The following is a 17,950-nucleotide window of genomic DNA, read 5'->3' as shown; positions in this document are numbered from 1 at the left end:
CCCCAGATGATTCTAATAGATATCAAGGTTGAGGGCCATTGTTCCTTTTTTTTCCCTCATTTCATCCATTACTTTTCCCCTTCGTACACTGAAATGCAATTGTACACACACAGCACTTTTCTCCATTTTTCACTTGTTTCTTCAGAACTGTTCCTTCTTTCATTCCATACAGATATTTTCTCATCTCTTCATGTCACCTCCATCATAATCACATGCCTCTTATTTCTGGCACTTTCAAAGCTTTTAATACTTTTGCAGTTAGCAGACATGAGAAGTTTAATTAAATTCATAAAAATCTAAAATGTAAGGATGAGCCTAGCAAAATATGTCAGACCAAGAAACAACTCAAAATAACCAAGATAAAACAACCTCAGATGACCTCTCATACCACAATGGGTTTAAGCATCATTGACCATGTCAGGCTCTAAAAGTCTAGTAAATTTTACCAGTAAATAACAATGTTTCGATATCTGGCCAGTCTTTTTTTAAAGTGCTATAATAAAAGAAAAGGTTATGTTAACTAGCTGTAACATTTTTAGACCAAAAATATACAGTACTAATTTGAGCCTAATGTAATTTCTTCCTATAAAAAAAAAAGAAGAGGACCATTTTCTTCATTACCATCTCCTGCCTAAACAGAAACACACTGCAGTAATAGCGGAGAACATTAAATGCCTCTGGAGCTACCCAGAAAGGACTCATAAGGAAGCTGATGAATCTGAGCTGCTGAAAGATCATTTTAATTGTACATAAATAAAACCTGTCCTATATAGGCACAAATGGAAATTAAAGTGCCAGAGAGATTATTAGGAAATATCCACAACCAGAAATTGGTTCATTACCCTGAGGCTCTGAAATTTTCTCCTAGTCAGCAAGCAAGACCTGGAGACAAACAGGAGAAGCATCTCAGGCAAGGACACTGTTGATACATGTGTCTCATACCAAGTACCAGCCACAAATTTTTACCCAGCTTTTATGGTACAAGGGTGCTCCGATCAAATCCCCAACCTGAAATGGAAGCCAAAAAATAATCCATGTTAACTTCAATTCGCAAGAATGTGTAAAGCTGTCTGGTCCACCTACATGTCCAATGGTTAAAATATAACCCATTTCAAAAATAACAACAACAAAAAGTGAAAGAAACATACAACAAAACAACTTGATTTACCTGTATCTGACAATGCTTTCCAAAATTAGCATATAAAACTGAACTGTAAGAAAAACAGACACTGAAAGGTATAAACATGCCCTCACTGATCTTACGATATTAACAGAACAGATCAATGGTAAAATGAACACTAGATATTCTACCTAGAAAAAAATATACACAGATCTGAACATTTGACTAATATGGTCTCAAAACATAATTGTGTTCAAGATATGCCCAGAAGGCTGATACTGCAGAAAACCAGGTCCCCCATACTTGAGAACACCATGCCCTACTGAGCAGGGTACCACAACACCTTTCAAAACACTGTTAAACACTATGTACAGACACATGCACACAAACAAGTATCTACGATCCAACACTTAAGAACTCATTTTATCACACTGCTTAAAAACTTGTTAATCTTTCTTATATGCCTTCTATAGATATGTTCTATAATACTTGATATTTAACTATTTCTTCTTAAACAGGTCTCAGGAAGAACCACAGAAACAGGTAAGTGTCCAAGGAGTACAGAGAAACACTATCCAAACTTTTCCAACACATGCCTCAAGAGAGCCCTTGCGGCCACTGACAGCAGTCCAGGTTGACTGGGAAAGAAAAAAATCGAAACAAAGTTAAAGGAAGCTAGCAAACTTCCAGGAGCACTTATAAAAGAGAAATTTTGCTCCTTTCCTTGAAAAAATAAATCAAAAAGGAAAAAAACTAAACATAAACAGGAAATAAAGGATGGACATTCTAATTAAGATGCTGCAAAATATGAAATTAGGCCTTCTTTATTAGCTATGACCCCCCCCTCCCCCAAATGAACATGTTAGTTGCACTGTGAACAGACTCCGATGACATATGGATGGGGAGTGAGCAGGGACACCTACAAGAGCTTTTGCTTCCAAGCCAGTGCATTCAGAAGGAACCAGAAGTATAAATTTCAAAGAGAAACGTCTAAAGCATTTTATCTGCCTCTAAGGGTAAAAAAACAAAACAAAAACTATGTGCTCACGGGTAGCACTCCAGTTGTACTCTGTATGGAAGTGAACTGTATGAATAGTCTCATCAACGTGCATGTAAAAATTAATTGGAAAAAAAGAAAAAGATGACCCCAAAAACACTGATGAGCAAATGCTTATCTCCACTGACGGGATCTTGGAGGCACAATAAAGGCGTGAACACTGTGTAGCACAAAGTTTCCCTAAACACTCTGTCACTTTCTCTCTCTCCCTGAAACTGCACCTTCCCAGGAAGGACCAGACATCCTTCTGGTTCTCTTGTTGTCTCTCAAACTTGGCCCACTGACTGTCTCCGCTCCCCCTCACCACACTTAGCCTCGTCCTCCTGCCAGGGTTTGCTTGCACTTTGTGGGATATACCCTTTTCGCTTCTCAGGACTTCTCCAGTTTTGTATTGTCACAGATTATCCTGAAAAAGTCTAAAAGTGGAACAGTTCATAGGAGATTCTTTCTTCTCAACAGATGGGAAAAGTAGAGTGAATGTTTTATTTTTACTAATCCTTCGTGATAAGGTGGGGAGTACTGGATTGATCTAAATCCTACTCCCTACAGGTATCCTTTTTAACACATTAATATATAAATTAATGCATGGCTTTCTGTTAACCCTGCCATGGGAGACTTTCATATCTCCCAGAGATAAGATACCCAGAGCCAGCTCATCCTAAACGCAAGTCAAGCACCCACAAGAAAATAAACACCAACACAAACACTGGGATCGCAGATATAGGGTATGATTCAGTGAAACCAAGAAGAAAAGGAAAAGCTGGTGAAGGCATCTCTAGGATGTGTTTCCTAAACCTGTCTTGTCTACTCAAAGCACAAAAGTGCTGACTACAAAAATCAACGATACCTGCAGGGGTGGCTTTAAGAATTTTAAGGGGTGAAAAAAATAAAAATAATTAAATCATAATAAAGAATAAGAACTACACTCACAGTTAGGTCAAGCACAATGAGACACATGTAAATGGTAGATGCATACATTAAATTCTAGTTCCTTTCCATTTACAAAGTAGGGAAATTTGTAGGCCTCGGTGGCTCTAGAGATCCTCTGCTCTGTTCCAGAATTTTCTTCTTCTTACATTGTTTGGGAACTGTGACTCTCTTCCAATTGGACTATCATGTCACATCCTACTTTCAAGGTCCTTCCCACTAATTACACAATAGTCTTACCCTCCAGCGAGTAATCGAACAGAAGTCAAGTCTGTGCAACTCGTTTTGAAAGAAGTTTTCTCCAATAAACTTGCTGCTAAACATCTCAGGCAAGGCATTTACCAGGGAATGGTCCCTGGGCCATGCAGTACTTCTCCCATCTAAGCTCGGAGAGTACTGGACAAAGGCAGGGTCTTTTATGGTGCTCCTTTGCATGGAAAGAGGAAATTTTCACAGTGAATTAGATAAAGAGAGATCTCGCATAGGCAAAAGTACATCTGGATGGTACAGTAGGATGCTTACAGCAACCAAGCAGAAACCCAACTTAAAGCAGCCTGAGTAAGACCGTGCATCGCCTCACAGCAAGGGAGAGCCTGGAAGCAGGACTGACTGCATTAGGCCAGAGCACCAGCTCCAAGATTCCCATCCCAAGCATCCCACACCCTCTCACAACCATGTCCAATGGCAGAAAAAAGTGGCTTTCCTGTTCTGGATCTTTTTATGGAGAGAAAATGTTCCCAGAGTCCCCAGCAGCCCTGGCCATTGGACTGTGCTGCTCAAACCTGGATCACATATCCATGTGCTGGGAAGTGACGAAAAAATGTGAAACTGGCATTTGCAGCCTCTACACATGACATTTGTTTAATAAAGTATTAATAAACGTTCTTCACTGAAGAAATTCAGTGTTACTAGTTGGCTACCTACACTGAAACTTACTAAGGTCTTAGAAATAATCTAATTTGATTGTTTTTTTTTCCCTCTTCTAAAAACCAAGTTTATCTATTTTAGTGTTATTGTGAGGGTTAGCATTTCTAAAACACTTCAAATCATGAACTGCAGGCATCAGTACTGTTTTCTAAAAACATAATATTAATATCCACAAAAGAGAATCTCAAAGCAAATTCTAAGGGTAAAATCCTAACAAAAATATATGAGGTCTGACAATTAAGTTCATGAACTCATCCTAGAAAAAGTGCTACCTACCTCATTGCTGAATATCACTATGGTCACCCTCGACGTACTCCCCTTGGGAAGCTATGCACTGATGCCAGTGCCTAGTCCACCCTTCAAAGCAATTTTGGTACACTATTTTTGGAATGGCCATCAGAGCTGTGGTTGTATTACCCTTGATGTCCTGAATGTCATCAAAATGTCTTCTTTTCAATATTTCCTTTATCTTTGGGTAAAGAAAGAAGTCATTGGGGGCCAGATCAGGTGAGTAGGGAGGGTATTCCAATACAGTTATTTGTTTACTGACTAAAAACTCCCTCACAGACAGTGCCCTGTGAGCTGGTGCATTGTTGTGAGGCAAGAGCCACGAATTATTGGCGAAAAGTTCAGGTCATCTAACTTTTCATGCAGCCTTTTCAGCACTTCCAAATAGTAAACTTGATTAACTGTTCGTCCAGTGGGTACAAATTCATAATGAATAATCCATCTGATATCAAAAATGGTTAGCAACATCGTTTTGACTCTTGATTTGGACTTACAGAATTTTTTGATTGTGGACAATTGGCTGACTTCCATTGTGCACTTTGACACTTTGTTTCAGGGTCGTATTGGTACACACATGTTTCATCACCAGTGATAGCATGGCCCAAAACATCGTCGTGCCTCTCCAAAGGGTCTTGGCAAACTGACTGTCCCTTGCTTTTGTTCATCGGTGAGCTCCTTTAGGACCATTTTTGTACACACCTTTCTCATGCCAAGATTTTCAGTTAAGATTTTCCTGTTTCTCTATGTTTACTTGGTCTGCTATGCTTCTCACAGTCAGCCAATGATTCCAATGCACAATTCGATGAATTTTTGCAATGTTTTCATCATTTCTGCTTGTTACTGGCTGCCTGCCCTGACCTCTCTTCCTCAGTGACGTGTTCTCTTGCCTCAGGAAAACGTTTAATCTATTTGTACACTGCTGTTTTCTTCATGGCATTATCCCCATAAACGTGGACTAACATATCCCTGATTTCACTTCCACTCTTGCCAAGTTTAACAAGAAAGTGAATGTTTGTTCATTGCTCTAATTCAAGCTCAGACCTTTTCACCACAGCACACAAAAACATGCAACAACAATGAATGCCACACAGCAAGACAGCGCCACACATCCACACAAACACAGCTATGAGACTCTGATATATGAAGGTTATGAAACCTTCCCAAGCTGTTTATACAGTGCAGCCAATGTAAGCGCAGGGTGATAAGTTTGCAAACTTAATTGTCAGACCTCATATCTGACATAAACCACAGCCTCTCTAAAATAACCTATCTATGAAAAATTGTGATTGTTTTCCTCAAAGAAACTTTTTCAGCACTCATTGACCTAACTATACTAGCATGACAAAGTCTGTAAGCTAGAGTTAATAAATGTGTTTCTACTTCCACAGTAAAAATAGGTGACATCAGCTTGAACTTTCTACAGCGTTAACCATCTGCCAAATTATTCAGAACCCTCCTAGGAAAAGCCATGAGCCCCCACACACTAATTAAATGAGTCAATGCTTTAATCATACTTTAGATAACTAATCTATTTCAATCCTGATAATCTAATTAACTAATTCTGGCAAATAAATTCCAACCTTAGTCCAAAATGATTAGAGGATTAAAGTTTAAAATCGTGAATGCAAACTGAAATAGATACACTATAATGAAGTTCAAAACGGTTTGTTCTCCTATTAAGAAGTCTGTTTATTAACTGAAATTCAAGAATTAAAATGCATTCTTACTTCAAAGTTTTCTAAACCAGTTCTAGGATAGTATCTCTTGTAACTATATTGAGTGAATTCATACTTGTTGGATTTAAAATTCCCTAACAGGGTACTCTTCCCTGCTTACTCCATGTAAAACAATTATACCATCTCCATCCCCCCTGCTACTTTTCCCACATCCCTTTTCACCTCCTATTACATGTTTTTATGTGTTGTCCTATGTTGCTCCATAGAACACAATGATAGACTATCTTGATGCTTCATCTCCAGAGCCTAAAATAGTGCCTGATATATAGACACTTAGTAACTGTGATGAATGAACAAATGAACGTCTTAGAGATGTCGACTCAATAATAGCAAACCTGCATTTTTACTGATGCACATTTACTTACATTTTTAATAATGGTGTAATAATTTCAACAGCACAAATAATAAACAAATCGCGGAGCACAACAAAAAACAAACAATTGCTACTACCACCACTGCTGCCACAGTGGCAGTCACCAGTTATAAAATCTGTTATGTTCAAACCATGGAATAAACAATTTACCTCTAACTACACCAAGACTGTGACATGGGCATTAGTTCCACCTGATGAATGAGGAAATTGAGGATGGAGAGGTAAATAAGATGCCCAAGATCAAAGAGATGATATATAAACTGATGTAAAACACAAGAGCTCTGACTCCAAAATCCTGATGCTAATTTGTGATATCTAAGTATCATTAAGCGACAAAAGTAATCCGTATCACAACAGCAGGTACAGAACCCATCTAAATGAAGAGCTGAAATCACAGTACTGAGTGATTTCTACAGCTGAACATCAGACTGCCAAAAATGAGACATGTTTAAAAAACTAATCATCATTTGAGCCCTTTGTCCAAAAGAAATACCTCAGTCACTGACTGGTCTAGAAGATAAATGGAGGTAAAGTATAAATAACTTATATTCTTTTAACCTGACCTTAGGTTAAAGCAACCAGTGAAAACTATGGTATGTTATTTTTCTCTAATATAATGCGATCTTCAGTTCAGCCAAAATCATTTTCTACAGTTTTTCTACCAATCGCTTCTTCATTAGCTTCCATTTTATATTTTTCATCCAATCTATTCATTTAAAAATTTTATCTGACCGGTCAAGCTCATTTGTTGGTCCATGAAATAAATGTAATTGATTCTGTGTGCCAGTCATGGTTTCTTAGACATTCAGTCATTATTTCCACCCACATATTTCATGTTTCCCTGAAAAACTGGCAGCCATATAGAGGCTTAATGTTCCTTTCAATGTCTACATTTATAATTTTTACAAGATAATTTTATCCATAGGAAAACTCACATTAAAGATACGCCTCTAAGCCACTGTTCTGATTCAGGTAGTTAGAGTAAAATCAGTCTCACTTTTCCATAATACAAATAGTATCCCAATTTATAAGAGACATGGAAATCAATAACCATCTTAATTGACTAACGAGGGAAGTTGCCTTAATAATGAGCAAACCCACCAACCAGTGTTTCTTGGCAATGTGGGTGGCTGAAAAACAAAAGCAGTTTAAAAGTTATAAGGTGAGAGAGACTTTTAAATTAAACAAACTTATTATAATACTTGTGCCTTTAATTATACATTAAGTACACATCACCAGCCCTGATTCCAGCTGGCCACGACCTTAAGTACGCCGTTAGACAAATGCACTGTTTTTCATCTAACCGCACGTCTCAGCAGTATTTTTCCACTTGACAGTTTTACTTACTGTCTTGGAAGCAGTGTTCATGTACTGCATCACCATTTCTTTTTTGATACTGACGTCCTTTTCCCGCAAAGGTGCCTTCTTATCTTCATTTAAATTCATATCTTCCTGGAAAACACAATTAAAAAGCCTCATTTTAGAATCTAAGTAGAGCAGCAACTCTACATACACTATGAACAGAAAATCAATAATTTGTGACTAAAGCAGCATTAATTGTTTTGGAATGATTTACGTGCAGTTCTGCCTGGAGGAGAGAGAAAAGAGCTGAGACACAGAGAAGAAAGTATTCTAGATCGTCTTCACAGGTAAAACACTTACCAAAACAGCTTTTAAATTCACAGCAGGCTAGTAAAATTACATTTGCATCACTATAGATAATTAGACAGTTGAAGATTTCTGCCTTTCATAAAGTCATTAGGACTCACAATTTCCAAATATGTATGTGTGTGTGTGTGTGTGTATCTGTGTGCGTATTTTTTTTTTTTTGACAATAGCTGCACCTGAAACTATCTTGTACCATTTTGAAAGAGGTGCTCCGTGTATCAAAACGATTTGACAGCTACAAGCACATAGTATCAAATACCTGGCACTGATCCCAGCAAAAAGTGACGCATCCTATAGTTTCAGTTGTCTATTCTCCACCCCTACGTAAAACCTTCATTCACCGCTTAACTTATTCAAAAGTCACACTTAAGAAGAGAGGTACCACCTGAAAACCTAATACTGATCAAGCAGCATTCAAAATGAGGGCTTAAGGTACCCGGGTATTGCTACAGGACTAATTCTCACTAAAAATACAACTCAAGTATATCCACATAAATACAGGAATTGCTACTAGGATCTTTCAATTAAGTCGCTTAAGTAAGAGGCTGCTCCGGCGAAGGAAAAGGAGGCAAAGGAAAGACAGAAATGGCCGAAGCAGGAGGGCAGCTCAAGGGGGTTTCCTCCTGATCTGAGCTCCGGCTCTTTGTGATACGAGTGTATCTAAACTCCATATGCACTTAAAAATCGGACCATAAAAATCAGGACTCTGGATCACCTACAGAGCCCAGCAAGTTAGATTTCTTCCAGGTTGCATAAGTGTGCTACAATTCATCAGACACTAGTTTATGCCTTCAGCTGACTCAGTTTTTGCCTACCAACCATTCAAGTACTGAAAAGTCAAAATTCCCTTCATCGCACCTTGATATAGACATTTGAGATCTTAGAAGATGTTCCATTTGACATTCCAATAAAAGGTAGTAATTAGCAATGTCTCTCTTGGCGGTTCTACTTACAAATATACTATTATGTGCCTAACGGTTTGTTTTGTTTCATTTTTGTACTCTAAGCCAGTGATTCTCAGTGGGCCTTCACACCATCAGGAAGCACTTTGGAAATGTCTGAGGGCACTTTGGTTGTCACTGTGACTGAGGTGATGCCACCAGGATTTGCGGGGGGGAAGTGTGGTTGACTTTTCTGCAACACATGGGCTAGTCCTACACAATGGGAAAAACAAAACAACAACAACAACAAAAAACTGTTCTGTCTCCCAAAGAGAGATACACATACCTTAAAAAGACAGAGCGAATCCTAAGTATCTAAGCTTAAACTCTAATTCAATGTTATTAGATATAAATGGAATTCATATGTAAATTGTCACATATGAAATACTTTTTATTGCGTGGTTTTTAATACACATTAATACACAACTTACTCTGTAAATTATAGGCACACTGTTTTGGGGGGGTTTTGTTAAGCTTCACCAACAGTTGTGCTCCGTTTCTGAAATTTAGGCATCCCAGGATGCACTGCTTGTGGTTATTTGAATCACCAAAACAGCACACCTGTGTAACTATTGTACTCACAATGGCATGAGGCAGAGATTCAAGAATGTGACTTTATTGTATCTTCTTGACTAGTCATGGCCAATTGTTTATATTAAAATACATAGTTTTATTATTTAGTACAGTGAGGCATTATACTGACTCCTTTAAATTATGAGTACATAACTTATAATATCTATAAAGATTCTCACTCTAAGAAAGTAATGGGGAAGTTAGGGAATAATTATTAGATAAGGTGGCGGTACCTAAGAACCCTGAGAACCTGCTTTAAATCATTCATTATACTTTTATTTTCTTTCTGTCTAATGACCATACATGACCCAGCCTCTCTAGCCAACAAATTAAAATACTTGATACAGAAATACTGTAAAATACTGAAAAACAGAAAGCCCATTCGTGGTGGCTGAAGTCAAAATAAAATTTCAAGGTAGACAGATGAAAGACACAAAGGCTACTGCTTTCTTTTTGGAAAAGCGTCTTCAAGATGCCATGAGCCTATACTCAAAAGTAGTACATTTGGAATTAAGGAACCTTGAGACCCAGAGTCCCCCCAACCTCTTTTCTCTGGCTTCCCTGACCACTCTTGTCTAAATATGGCACCTTTGTGACAAAGGTGTGATGATAGTCCATATTTAAAAACAAAGAAGAAACAAAGAAGAGATAATACTACAAAGAAATTTGCAATCAACTACGTAATAGCACAAATTTGTCACAAACCTCATCGAATACGTGGTCATTCTCGGCATGTCCAGAAGGAAATGGCACTGGAATGTGTAAGAGTAACTGACATTTACAAAAGGAAAAAGAAATATGGAAACAATAGAAATAAAAAATAGGTGTGTGTGTGTGCATGTACATACGTATGTACGTATGTACCTATAAAGGGTGCAGTATTCTTAGAATAGATTTTGAAACTCTATAAAGGGCTAAAAGACGGAAAACCCAATTAAGTCATTGGCACTGAACTTCTGGGAGGTCACAAAGTCCTTGGGAAATGTACAGAAGTTTTTTCCTAGAAAATGCATCCATGTTTTATGTTTCAATTCCAAAGGAGTTAAGCTTACACATCTTCATTTAATAACCCCCCACCTTAAGGGGAAAATCTTCAACGTGAGAGCCCGAATATCACAGTCTAAGCTCCATATATATTACAGAACAGAAGACAGGCTCCCAGAAATGAAATGACTTTTCAGACCTCACTGGTTGTTAAACTCGAGAACTGGAGCCCAGCCTAGTGCGATTTCCAGGCAATTGTGATGGGTCGCTGGTGAGCAAGTCATCAATTTTCACATTACTTAAATTTATATCTGCTCAAAGTGATCATATGGCATCTTTACTGTCTTGGGTCAGGTTTCCCAGAGGTGGACCTGAGACAGCGATTCAGGCACAGGTGATTAACAGAGGGGATGCTCGCAGGATGAGGGGTGTAAGTAAAGGAAGCAAGGTAAGACAGGAGAAAGAAACTTTGGGAAATGTGGCCTCAGCTGGATATTCGCTTTAGCCTGAACTGCACTATAGTCAGTACCACCTGGAAGGACACCGGCAAGTCAGTCATGCTTAGCTGCAGGACACCAGTTCCCTAAGGCCAAACCTCTGGATGCAGGCACTCACCACCTAGGGATGCAGGCACTCACCACCTGGGGATGCTGGCACTCACCACTGGAGATGCAGGCACTCACCACTGGGGATGCAGGCACTCACCACCTGGGGATGCTGGCACTCACCACTGGAGATGCAGGCACTCACCACTGGGGATGCAGGCACTCACCACCTGGGGATGCTGGCACTCACCACTAAGGATGCAGGCACTCACCACTGGAGATGCAGGCACTCACCACTGGGGAGGCAGGCACTCACCACTGGGGATGCAGGCACTCACCACTGGGGATGCAGGCACTCTCCACCCAAGGATGCAGGCACATGCCACTGAGAATGCAGGCACCACCAGGTGAAGGGATGGATCTTGGAGCGGCACCAATAGCATCCATAACACCATTTGAAAATGACTTGCTTTATGTTATAATAAGGCTGCTTCCTAAGTCAAACTGAATAATATGGAAAACCACATATAGGGCCTAAACAAGCAATATAAACCACTGTGTATTAACCAATTCTTACCTTCACACATAAATCGGGACGCCTAACACAAATAACATAATACTGCAGCTACAGATCTTTTAAGAGACCTGAAATGGCAGTTTGCCTTGATATATCAATATATTGGTATATGTATGCAATTCATTTAATATTTCTTCTAAATAAAATACTGAGCATAAAATGCATAGAACACATATAGACCCTGATGAGTAATTTGAATGAGGCTAATAGTTCAGTAGATATGAAAATAAATATCTATTCTTTAAATGGAAAAATCTTATCAGTTGGCTGTTTAGCTAATATTATCTCATTCAAAAATATTCAAGTAGTTATCAAATCAAAACTAGTCTCTGTCTAAAGAGTGATTGTTTTTGTTGTCACTTCTATTAATACCTGAGCAACATACAATGTGAATCAACTCATTTAAAGTACTACCTTCACATAGACGTTTCGACACAGTTTTGCCTGAGGAAATTGGGAGTTGCAACATCAAAAAGTAATTTTCCCTTAGTTAATTACTTTCTAATTAAAAACTATACCTAAATCGAATCACTGTGCTATTTTACTGGGCAAGTCTAGGGATAGATTTTAGAAATAGAGAGAAGAAATACTGCAAGAAGAAACCCAAATTGAGGGCACTCCACAAAATAACTAAGCAGGATTCTTCGAAAGTGTAAAGGTCTTAAAAGATCCTGTCACTGCCTGGAAGAGACTAAGGAGACAGAACCAACTAAATGCAAGGTGTGACCCTGGATTGGGACAGGAAAAGGGCCGGTGGGCAACTGGGCAATATCTGAATAACGTCTGTGGTTTAGTTAATATTGGCCAATGTTAGCTTTTTAGTTTTAATCATCGCACAAAAGTTTTAAGATGCTGACATTAGAGGAAGTTGGGTGAAGGGTATATAGGAACCCTATTTTTGTAACTTTTCTATAAGTCTAAAATTATTTCAAGATAAAGTTTTTTAAAGATTAAATTGAAATATTCATTAAAATTCTGCTATAAAAATAATTTGAAAGAATGAGAAAAAAATGGAGCATCCCTCATTCTTTAAAAGAATTTTATAAAAAGCCCACTCAATAAAAAGGATACGTATTTGGCTACAATAAATATACATGGACGTGATGGAGAGGAGGGAAGTAAAGAAACTACTATCAAGACAAATCTGAGGCCACTGAGAGAAAGTGTTTAAGACACAGGTAACAAAATACCATTCAAAATATAGACATTTTCAAAATCTAGAAATTTCCCAAAACACACCGTTCTCCATTTCCTCCATTTTCATTTCAAACATGCTTTTCACTCATTCTCCCAACAACTTTTTCTATAGCTTTTTATGACGACCTAGTATTCCTATCACCTTAAATGGTTAAATTCTCAAGCCAGGCACTATGCTAAACACCTACGCATTTATTTAATCCTCACTAACAACCTTTGAGGTAGGTATCATCCTCTCTGGATTGATGTGTGAGCTGAGGCTTAGATAAATTAAGTTCACCATAGTCCTGCAGCTTCCATTTGAACTCTGGTCTCTCTTACCCCATTTCCTTTGAGCTGATACTGTCTAACTCGACACTTAGGTTGCCAAGACCTCGTGTTGACCCCTCTGCCACCCCATCCTTGCAACCCCGTCCCTGGACTCCCCACCGCCTTCCGGCTTCACTTCCACCTTCCTCAGCCACACCTTCCTGACCACACGTGAACCTCGCCACTGTCTCAAAGCTGTTCCACCTCACGTATCCCCAGGATCAGCGTGATCCTTTTCTCCGACCTCAGTTGTTTTTTACACGTCTCCCACTCCCAGTCACCTTGCTCTTGACCTCAATAAAACCTCCAGTTGGATGACCCGCTCTGTTTCCTCCCAACGCAGGCTAACTCCATGATCCATCACTTCCTACAACATTGCAGGAACTCCTCCTAGTCTCTCCTTCTCACATGGCCTGAGGTACTTATTGCAGATCTGCCCTTCTCCAGGAGCTATGGAACTACCTACCACTTCTACCTATTTTCAGCAAGCAAATTTCTATTCCTCTGTGAAAAGAAAACGATCATTCAATTTCCTGTTTCCTGTATTACCGATTTATTTGCACACTAAGCTTTCGTTACCAGTTCCTTCATCTACCAAAGATAATCCCCTTTATTTATGCTCTGGATCCTCTTTCCTCTCACCTCCTAAAAGGACACTGCACATCAATTATCCTTTTTAATCCTGTTTCATTGAATTCTAAGTTAAGGTTGGGCCTCAGTATATAAACATGTTAATACTTAATGGATTATAATTAAAAGAAAAAAGAGGCTTCCTCAACCCTAGCTTTTCTTTATATATGACTTCCTTTTCTCTCCTTCAGATGACTTTTAAAAGAATTTTTCTACACTTGCTGCCACTTTCACAGTGCATACACCACAGTGGTTATTTTTTAGATATTTGTTAAATAAATGAGATGCAACAGAAGTTCCCAAATCGAATTGGCTAATTCTACTTTGGGACAAACACGTGAAATCAGATAATTTTCTAGGAACTGGAGCTAGAGATAATACTCACAACCTGAGCCTAAAACAGCACCAGGAACAAGGTCCAGCTCCAGAGGGGGACTCTTCAGGCAGTGGCACTGATACTGTAACACTGGCCAAACTGAAACCCGTTGTTTTCTCAGGGAACATGAGCAGAGCCACACAACACCTCTGAAACAGGGCAGTACCAGCCATGGGGTGACTGGGGCTGAGATCCCACCCCCATCGTCACCCACCACGCTGTGTGACTGTGTGTGGTGCTGTGTCGCTCAGAGGAATGAAGGGGCACACCTTTTTCTAACCTGCACAACACACCAAATGGGTCAGTGGCAACCATGACCTGGAAACCAGGGCAATGGCAGGTAGTGAAGACAACAGCTTTTAAGATACTCCAACGGATTCCTCTTATGTGCTGGATGGGGCCAGAAGTGCCTACAAACCAGGAAATTACAAGTTTGCTGTGGTCTTTAGACACCTTGATTCCATCCTAAACTGAGGAAATACTGGTACAAAGCAAAACTTTCCACGTTTTCTTTGGCAAAACTGAGAGTGGAAAGGATGTAATCTTAACACTCATGCACACGCAGGCAACTAGTCAGAGAGCTAAGAAGCGATCGAGAAGAGGTTGGCAAACACAGAGTGGACATGTTTTTCAACTGAATTACAAATGTTTGACTCACTATTTTCATTCATGGATGCGGGTCTTACAAGACAGCATAGTCATTAAACTTACATACCTCAAGTTGCTTGGGATACTTAACACCACAGAGAGTCAGGTTACATTTAAAATGATCGACTCTTTGGAGAATTAAATGAATACACCCAAGGTATTTCACCCAGAGAGGAAAAACACTGCAGACAGGCAGAGGTATGACTCATTATAAAATGGATACTGGAAAGACAGTATAATAATTGATTAAAAATTCAAATGGACCAATAGGCATACTATTCGAAGGTAAAAACCGGAAGAATGCAATAGCAAAACCAAACATTAATTCTTGTTAAGTCAACAGCAGCCATCTCATTTCAACAGTGTATTATGTTTTGTTTCAAGGGTTAAAACCTATCTAGTTGTCCTTGGCAGCAGTTCTCTGCTTGGCTAACATTTCATCATTACAGCCACAGACTGGTTAAGCATCTTAAGGGGTCCACAATGATTCCCATAATTGTTTCTCCTGAGACTTCAGAGTTCAATATCCTATAAACACAATTTTACCCATATGTCTGCTAAAAGCGTAATTCTTTTCTTAACCACACTGGAATTTATCTTCCATACCACACAACGTCAAACTGTCTTGCTGGGGTTTATCCCTACGAAGGTAGGTGTTTTGCTTTTTGGTTTTGTGTTTTTTTAATTTATTCCATGAAAAGTTTAGTGCCATATAAAAAAATGGAAGATTTCATTATCTAGTTTCAGATGATTATATCCAATAGTCCCCATTAACTGAATCTTCTCCAGTTCTGCATTTCAAAAATTTTATTCTTAGATTAAGTTTAAGTGAAAATTAGAAAACCTTTAAAAGATAAATACAACTGAGTACCTGGAACTTGGAGTTAACTTTATCACTACTTTTTTTATATTCAAGATGTCCAGAAATATGCTAAAGCTATAGAATAGTTTCTTTTCATCATCATTTCAACGTTCTTAAACAAACCCTTATAATAATCTTTTTTTATATATAAATGTGATTACACAAAGGTTATATTTTTCAGTTTTACCAATAGTGGGGTTGGATTTTCACTGTTACATCCACAGTATCCTTCCTCAAACCCCATTAAAATTAATAAGAAGTTAGACGGCTAGCTCATTAAAAAGACAGCAGCCAGAAAATATCATTTGCCCAGAGACTGACAATCAACTCAAACGATATTTGACCAAGTATTCCAAGTGGAAAGTACAGAAAGTAGAAACTATCTCAACTGGAAACCAAGTGTCAATTTTTCCTAATGACAGTATCAAAGAACAAACAAAAAGTATCACATACATATCACTCTTCTTTCACATTCTATCAATTTTAGCAGAATAAACAAGAGATGAGATGAATATACAGGGAGCTTGCACCACTGTTTTAGAACATAACGTTGCTGGAACTGTTCGAGAATGTGCATAAGCTCCGACCATCACAGACAACTGTTGCGTAATCCTGCAGATAAAAACACAGCTACTGATTAAAAAGGGTTTTGTTCCTTAATTTATTTTTTAAATGTCTATACACATGGCCATTTCTTCACAAATTACATAAAGGATAAAATGGCCATTTGACTAAGATACACAAGCCAACTTTTCTGTGATGAAAAGAAGACTGAAAAGGCCTTCGCAGCTGGGAAAGCATGTACCTGCACAATTTCTAACGGGTGAAAGAGCATGCTTACACATTACCATAACATTTATCCTTTTGAAATTCCCCTCTGTAACCATTTTATTGGTACAACAAACTCCCATCAGGCAAAATTCAATACTCCTAAATCATTTATTTTCTCATTTATCTGGATCTAGAAGAAACCACTAGACATTGACACTATGCCCCCGACAAACACAACCCATGAATCAACTTGACAATTGCCTTACACTTCTATACATTCTTCTTCCTCCTCCTCTTTATATTTGGATTATTATTCTGATTGCTTTTAAACCACCTTTCCCTAAATTTTTCAATATCTACCTAAGGGAGAGGGAATAGGATGATAATAGATCGGAACAAAGCATTCCCACAAACCTCTCTCTATTTATCTGGTCAACGCTAAATACACTTTTTTAGTTTGTAATAAATAAGAAATGCTTTGAATAGAAAAAAACTAGATTGGTAAAGAACGCTAATACTTGTAATAAACTAACTGCTGGTAGCAATCTATAGCAGTCCATACACACTTAGAGAATTAACACAAAGGCGTCCTCGTTGGTTTTTCTTTTCAGTCAGATTCCTGACAACCCTTAAGACATCACTTACAAATTCAACGCAATAGGCTTCATTTATCTGATTAAAGAAATAGCTGAGCGTAGACCCTTAATATCAAGAATTAAAGGGAAAAAGAAAGACAAAAAAAGAAAGAGGAAACATTGTCCTTAGGATGTTCCCAAAGAGTGGCACCCTGGATACCAGGCGAACCCTCCTCCCACCAGCTGCTCCAAAAAGTATCAAAGGTACTCATAGTCACAGTGCATTTTATCAGTTCTCTTGATTGTTTTTTCCCCCTTCCTGTACCTTACATTTCAAAAGATGTCTGACTGATTACAAAGCTAAGAATACCTCTCAACATTAACTCTACGGGTACTAATTTACACAATTTGATTGCTTCAGCATAGTGTTTACCAAAGCAGAAGAAACAGATCAACTCATTCAACAAATACATGTCATATGCATGGTGAAGGCACTAAGAAGACAAAGGTGAATCAAGTCCAATAAAATGCTCCCTTCAGACTGGTTAAGTCCCACCATCCAGATGGCCACGTGCCAATAATCGAGCCTGGCGCTACTGTTTCTCCTAACAGGTATTTTGTACAAGTGGTTTTTGGATACTGACAAAGATTTAGTCTTTGAAAACAAAGGGCTTCCTGTCAGCACCCAAGAGCCTCAGTTCACTCCTGAAGGGGTTTTACCTCCAACTGCAAATTCTACATGTCTACCTGTCCCTAGTTTAGTTGGGCCACTAAATGTGTATAGACAGACGTTTACCACCCCCAGTTTCTCTTAATTCAACATAATCTGCTATATCTGTCACATTCTTAAAGCCAGGAGTCCATCT

General features: G+C 38.6%; 1 protein-coding gene across 2 annotated transcripts in view; it reads right to left on the bottom strand.

Annotated features, from left to right (window-relative positions):
- DIAPH3 (diaphanous related formin 3) overlaps positions 1–17,950 on the bottom strand; it is a 437,995-nt gene that overhangs the window by 372,649 nt on the left and 47,396 nt on the right. For both annotated transcript variants that reach the window (XM_088792987.1, XM_088792988.1), the window contains one exon: positions 7,776–7,880. In XM_088792987.1, the coding sequence (XP_088649113.1) occupies positions 7,776–7,880 (105 nt within the window). The remainder of the gene's footprint in view (positions 1–7,775; positions 7,881–17,950) is intronic.

The sequence above is a fragment of the Rhinolophus sinicus genome, chromosome 16, assembly GCF_057876585.1.
Source record: "Rhinolophus sinicus isolate RSI-liver-muscle chromosome 16, RSI-T2T, whole genome shotgun sequence".
In the NCBI taxonomy this organism is placed as follows: domain Eukaryota; kingdom Metazoa; phylum Chordata; class Mammalia; order Chiroptera; family Rhinolophidae; genus Rhinolophus; species Rhinolophus sinicus.
The sequence above is the reverse complement of the archived record's forward strand: the minus strand, read 5'-3'. Positions and strand labels throughout refer to the sequence as shown.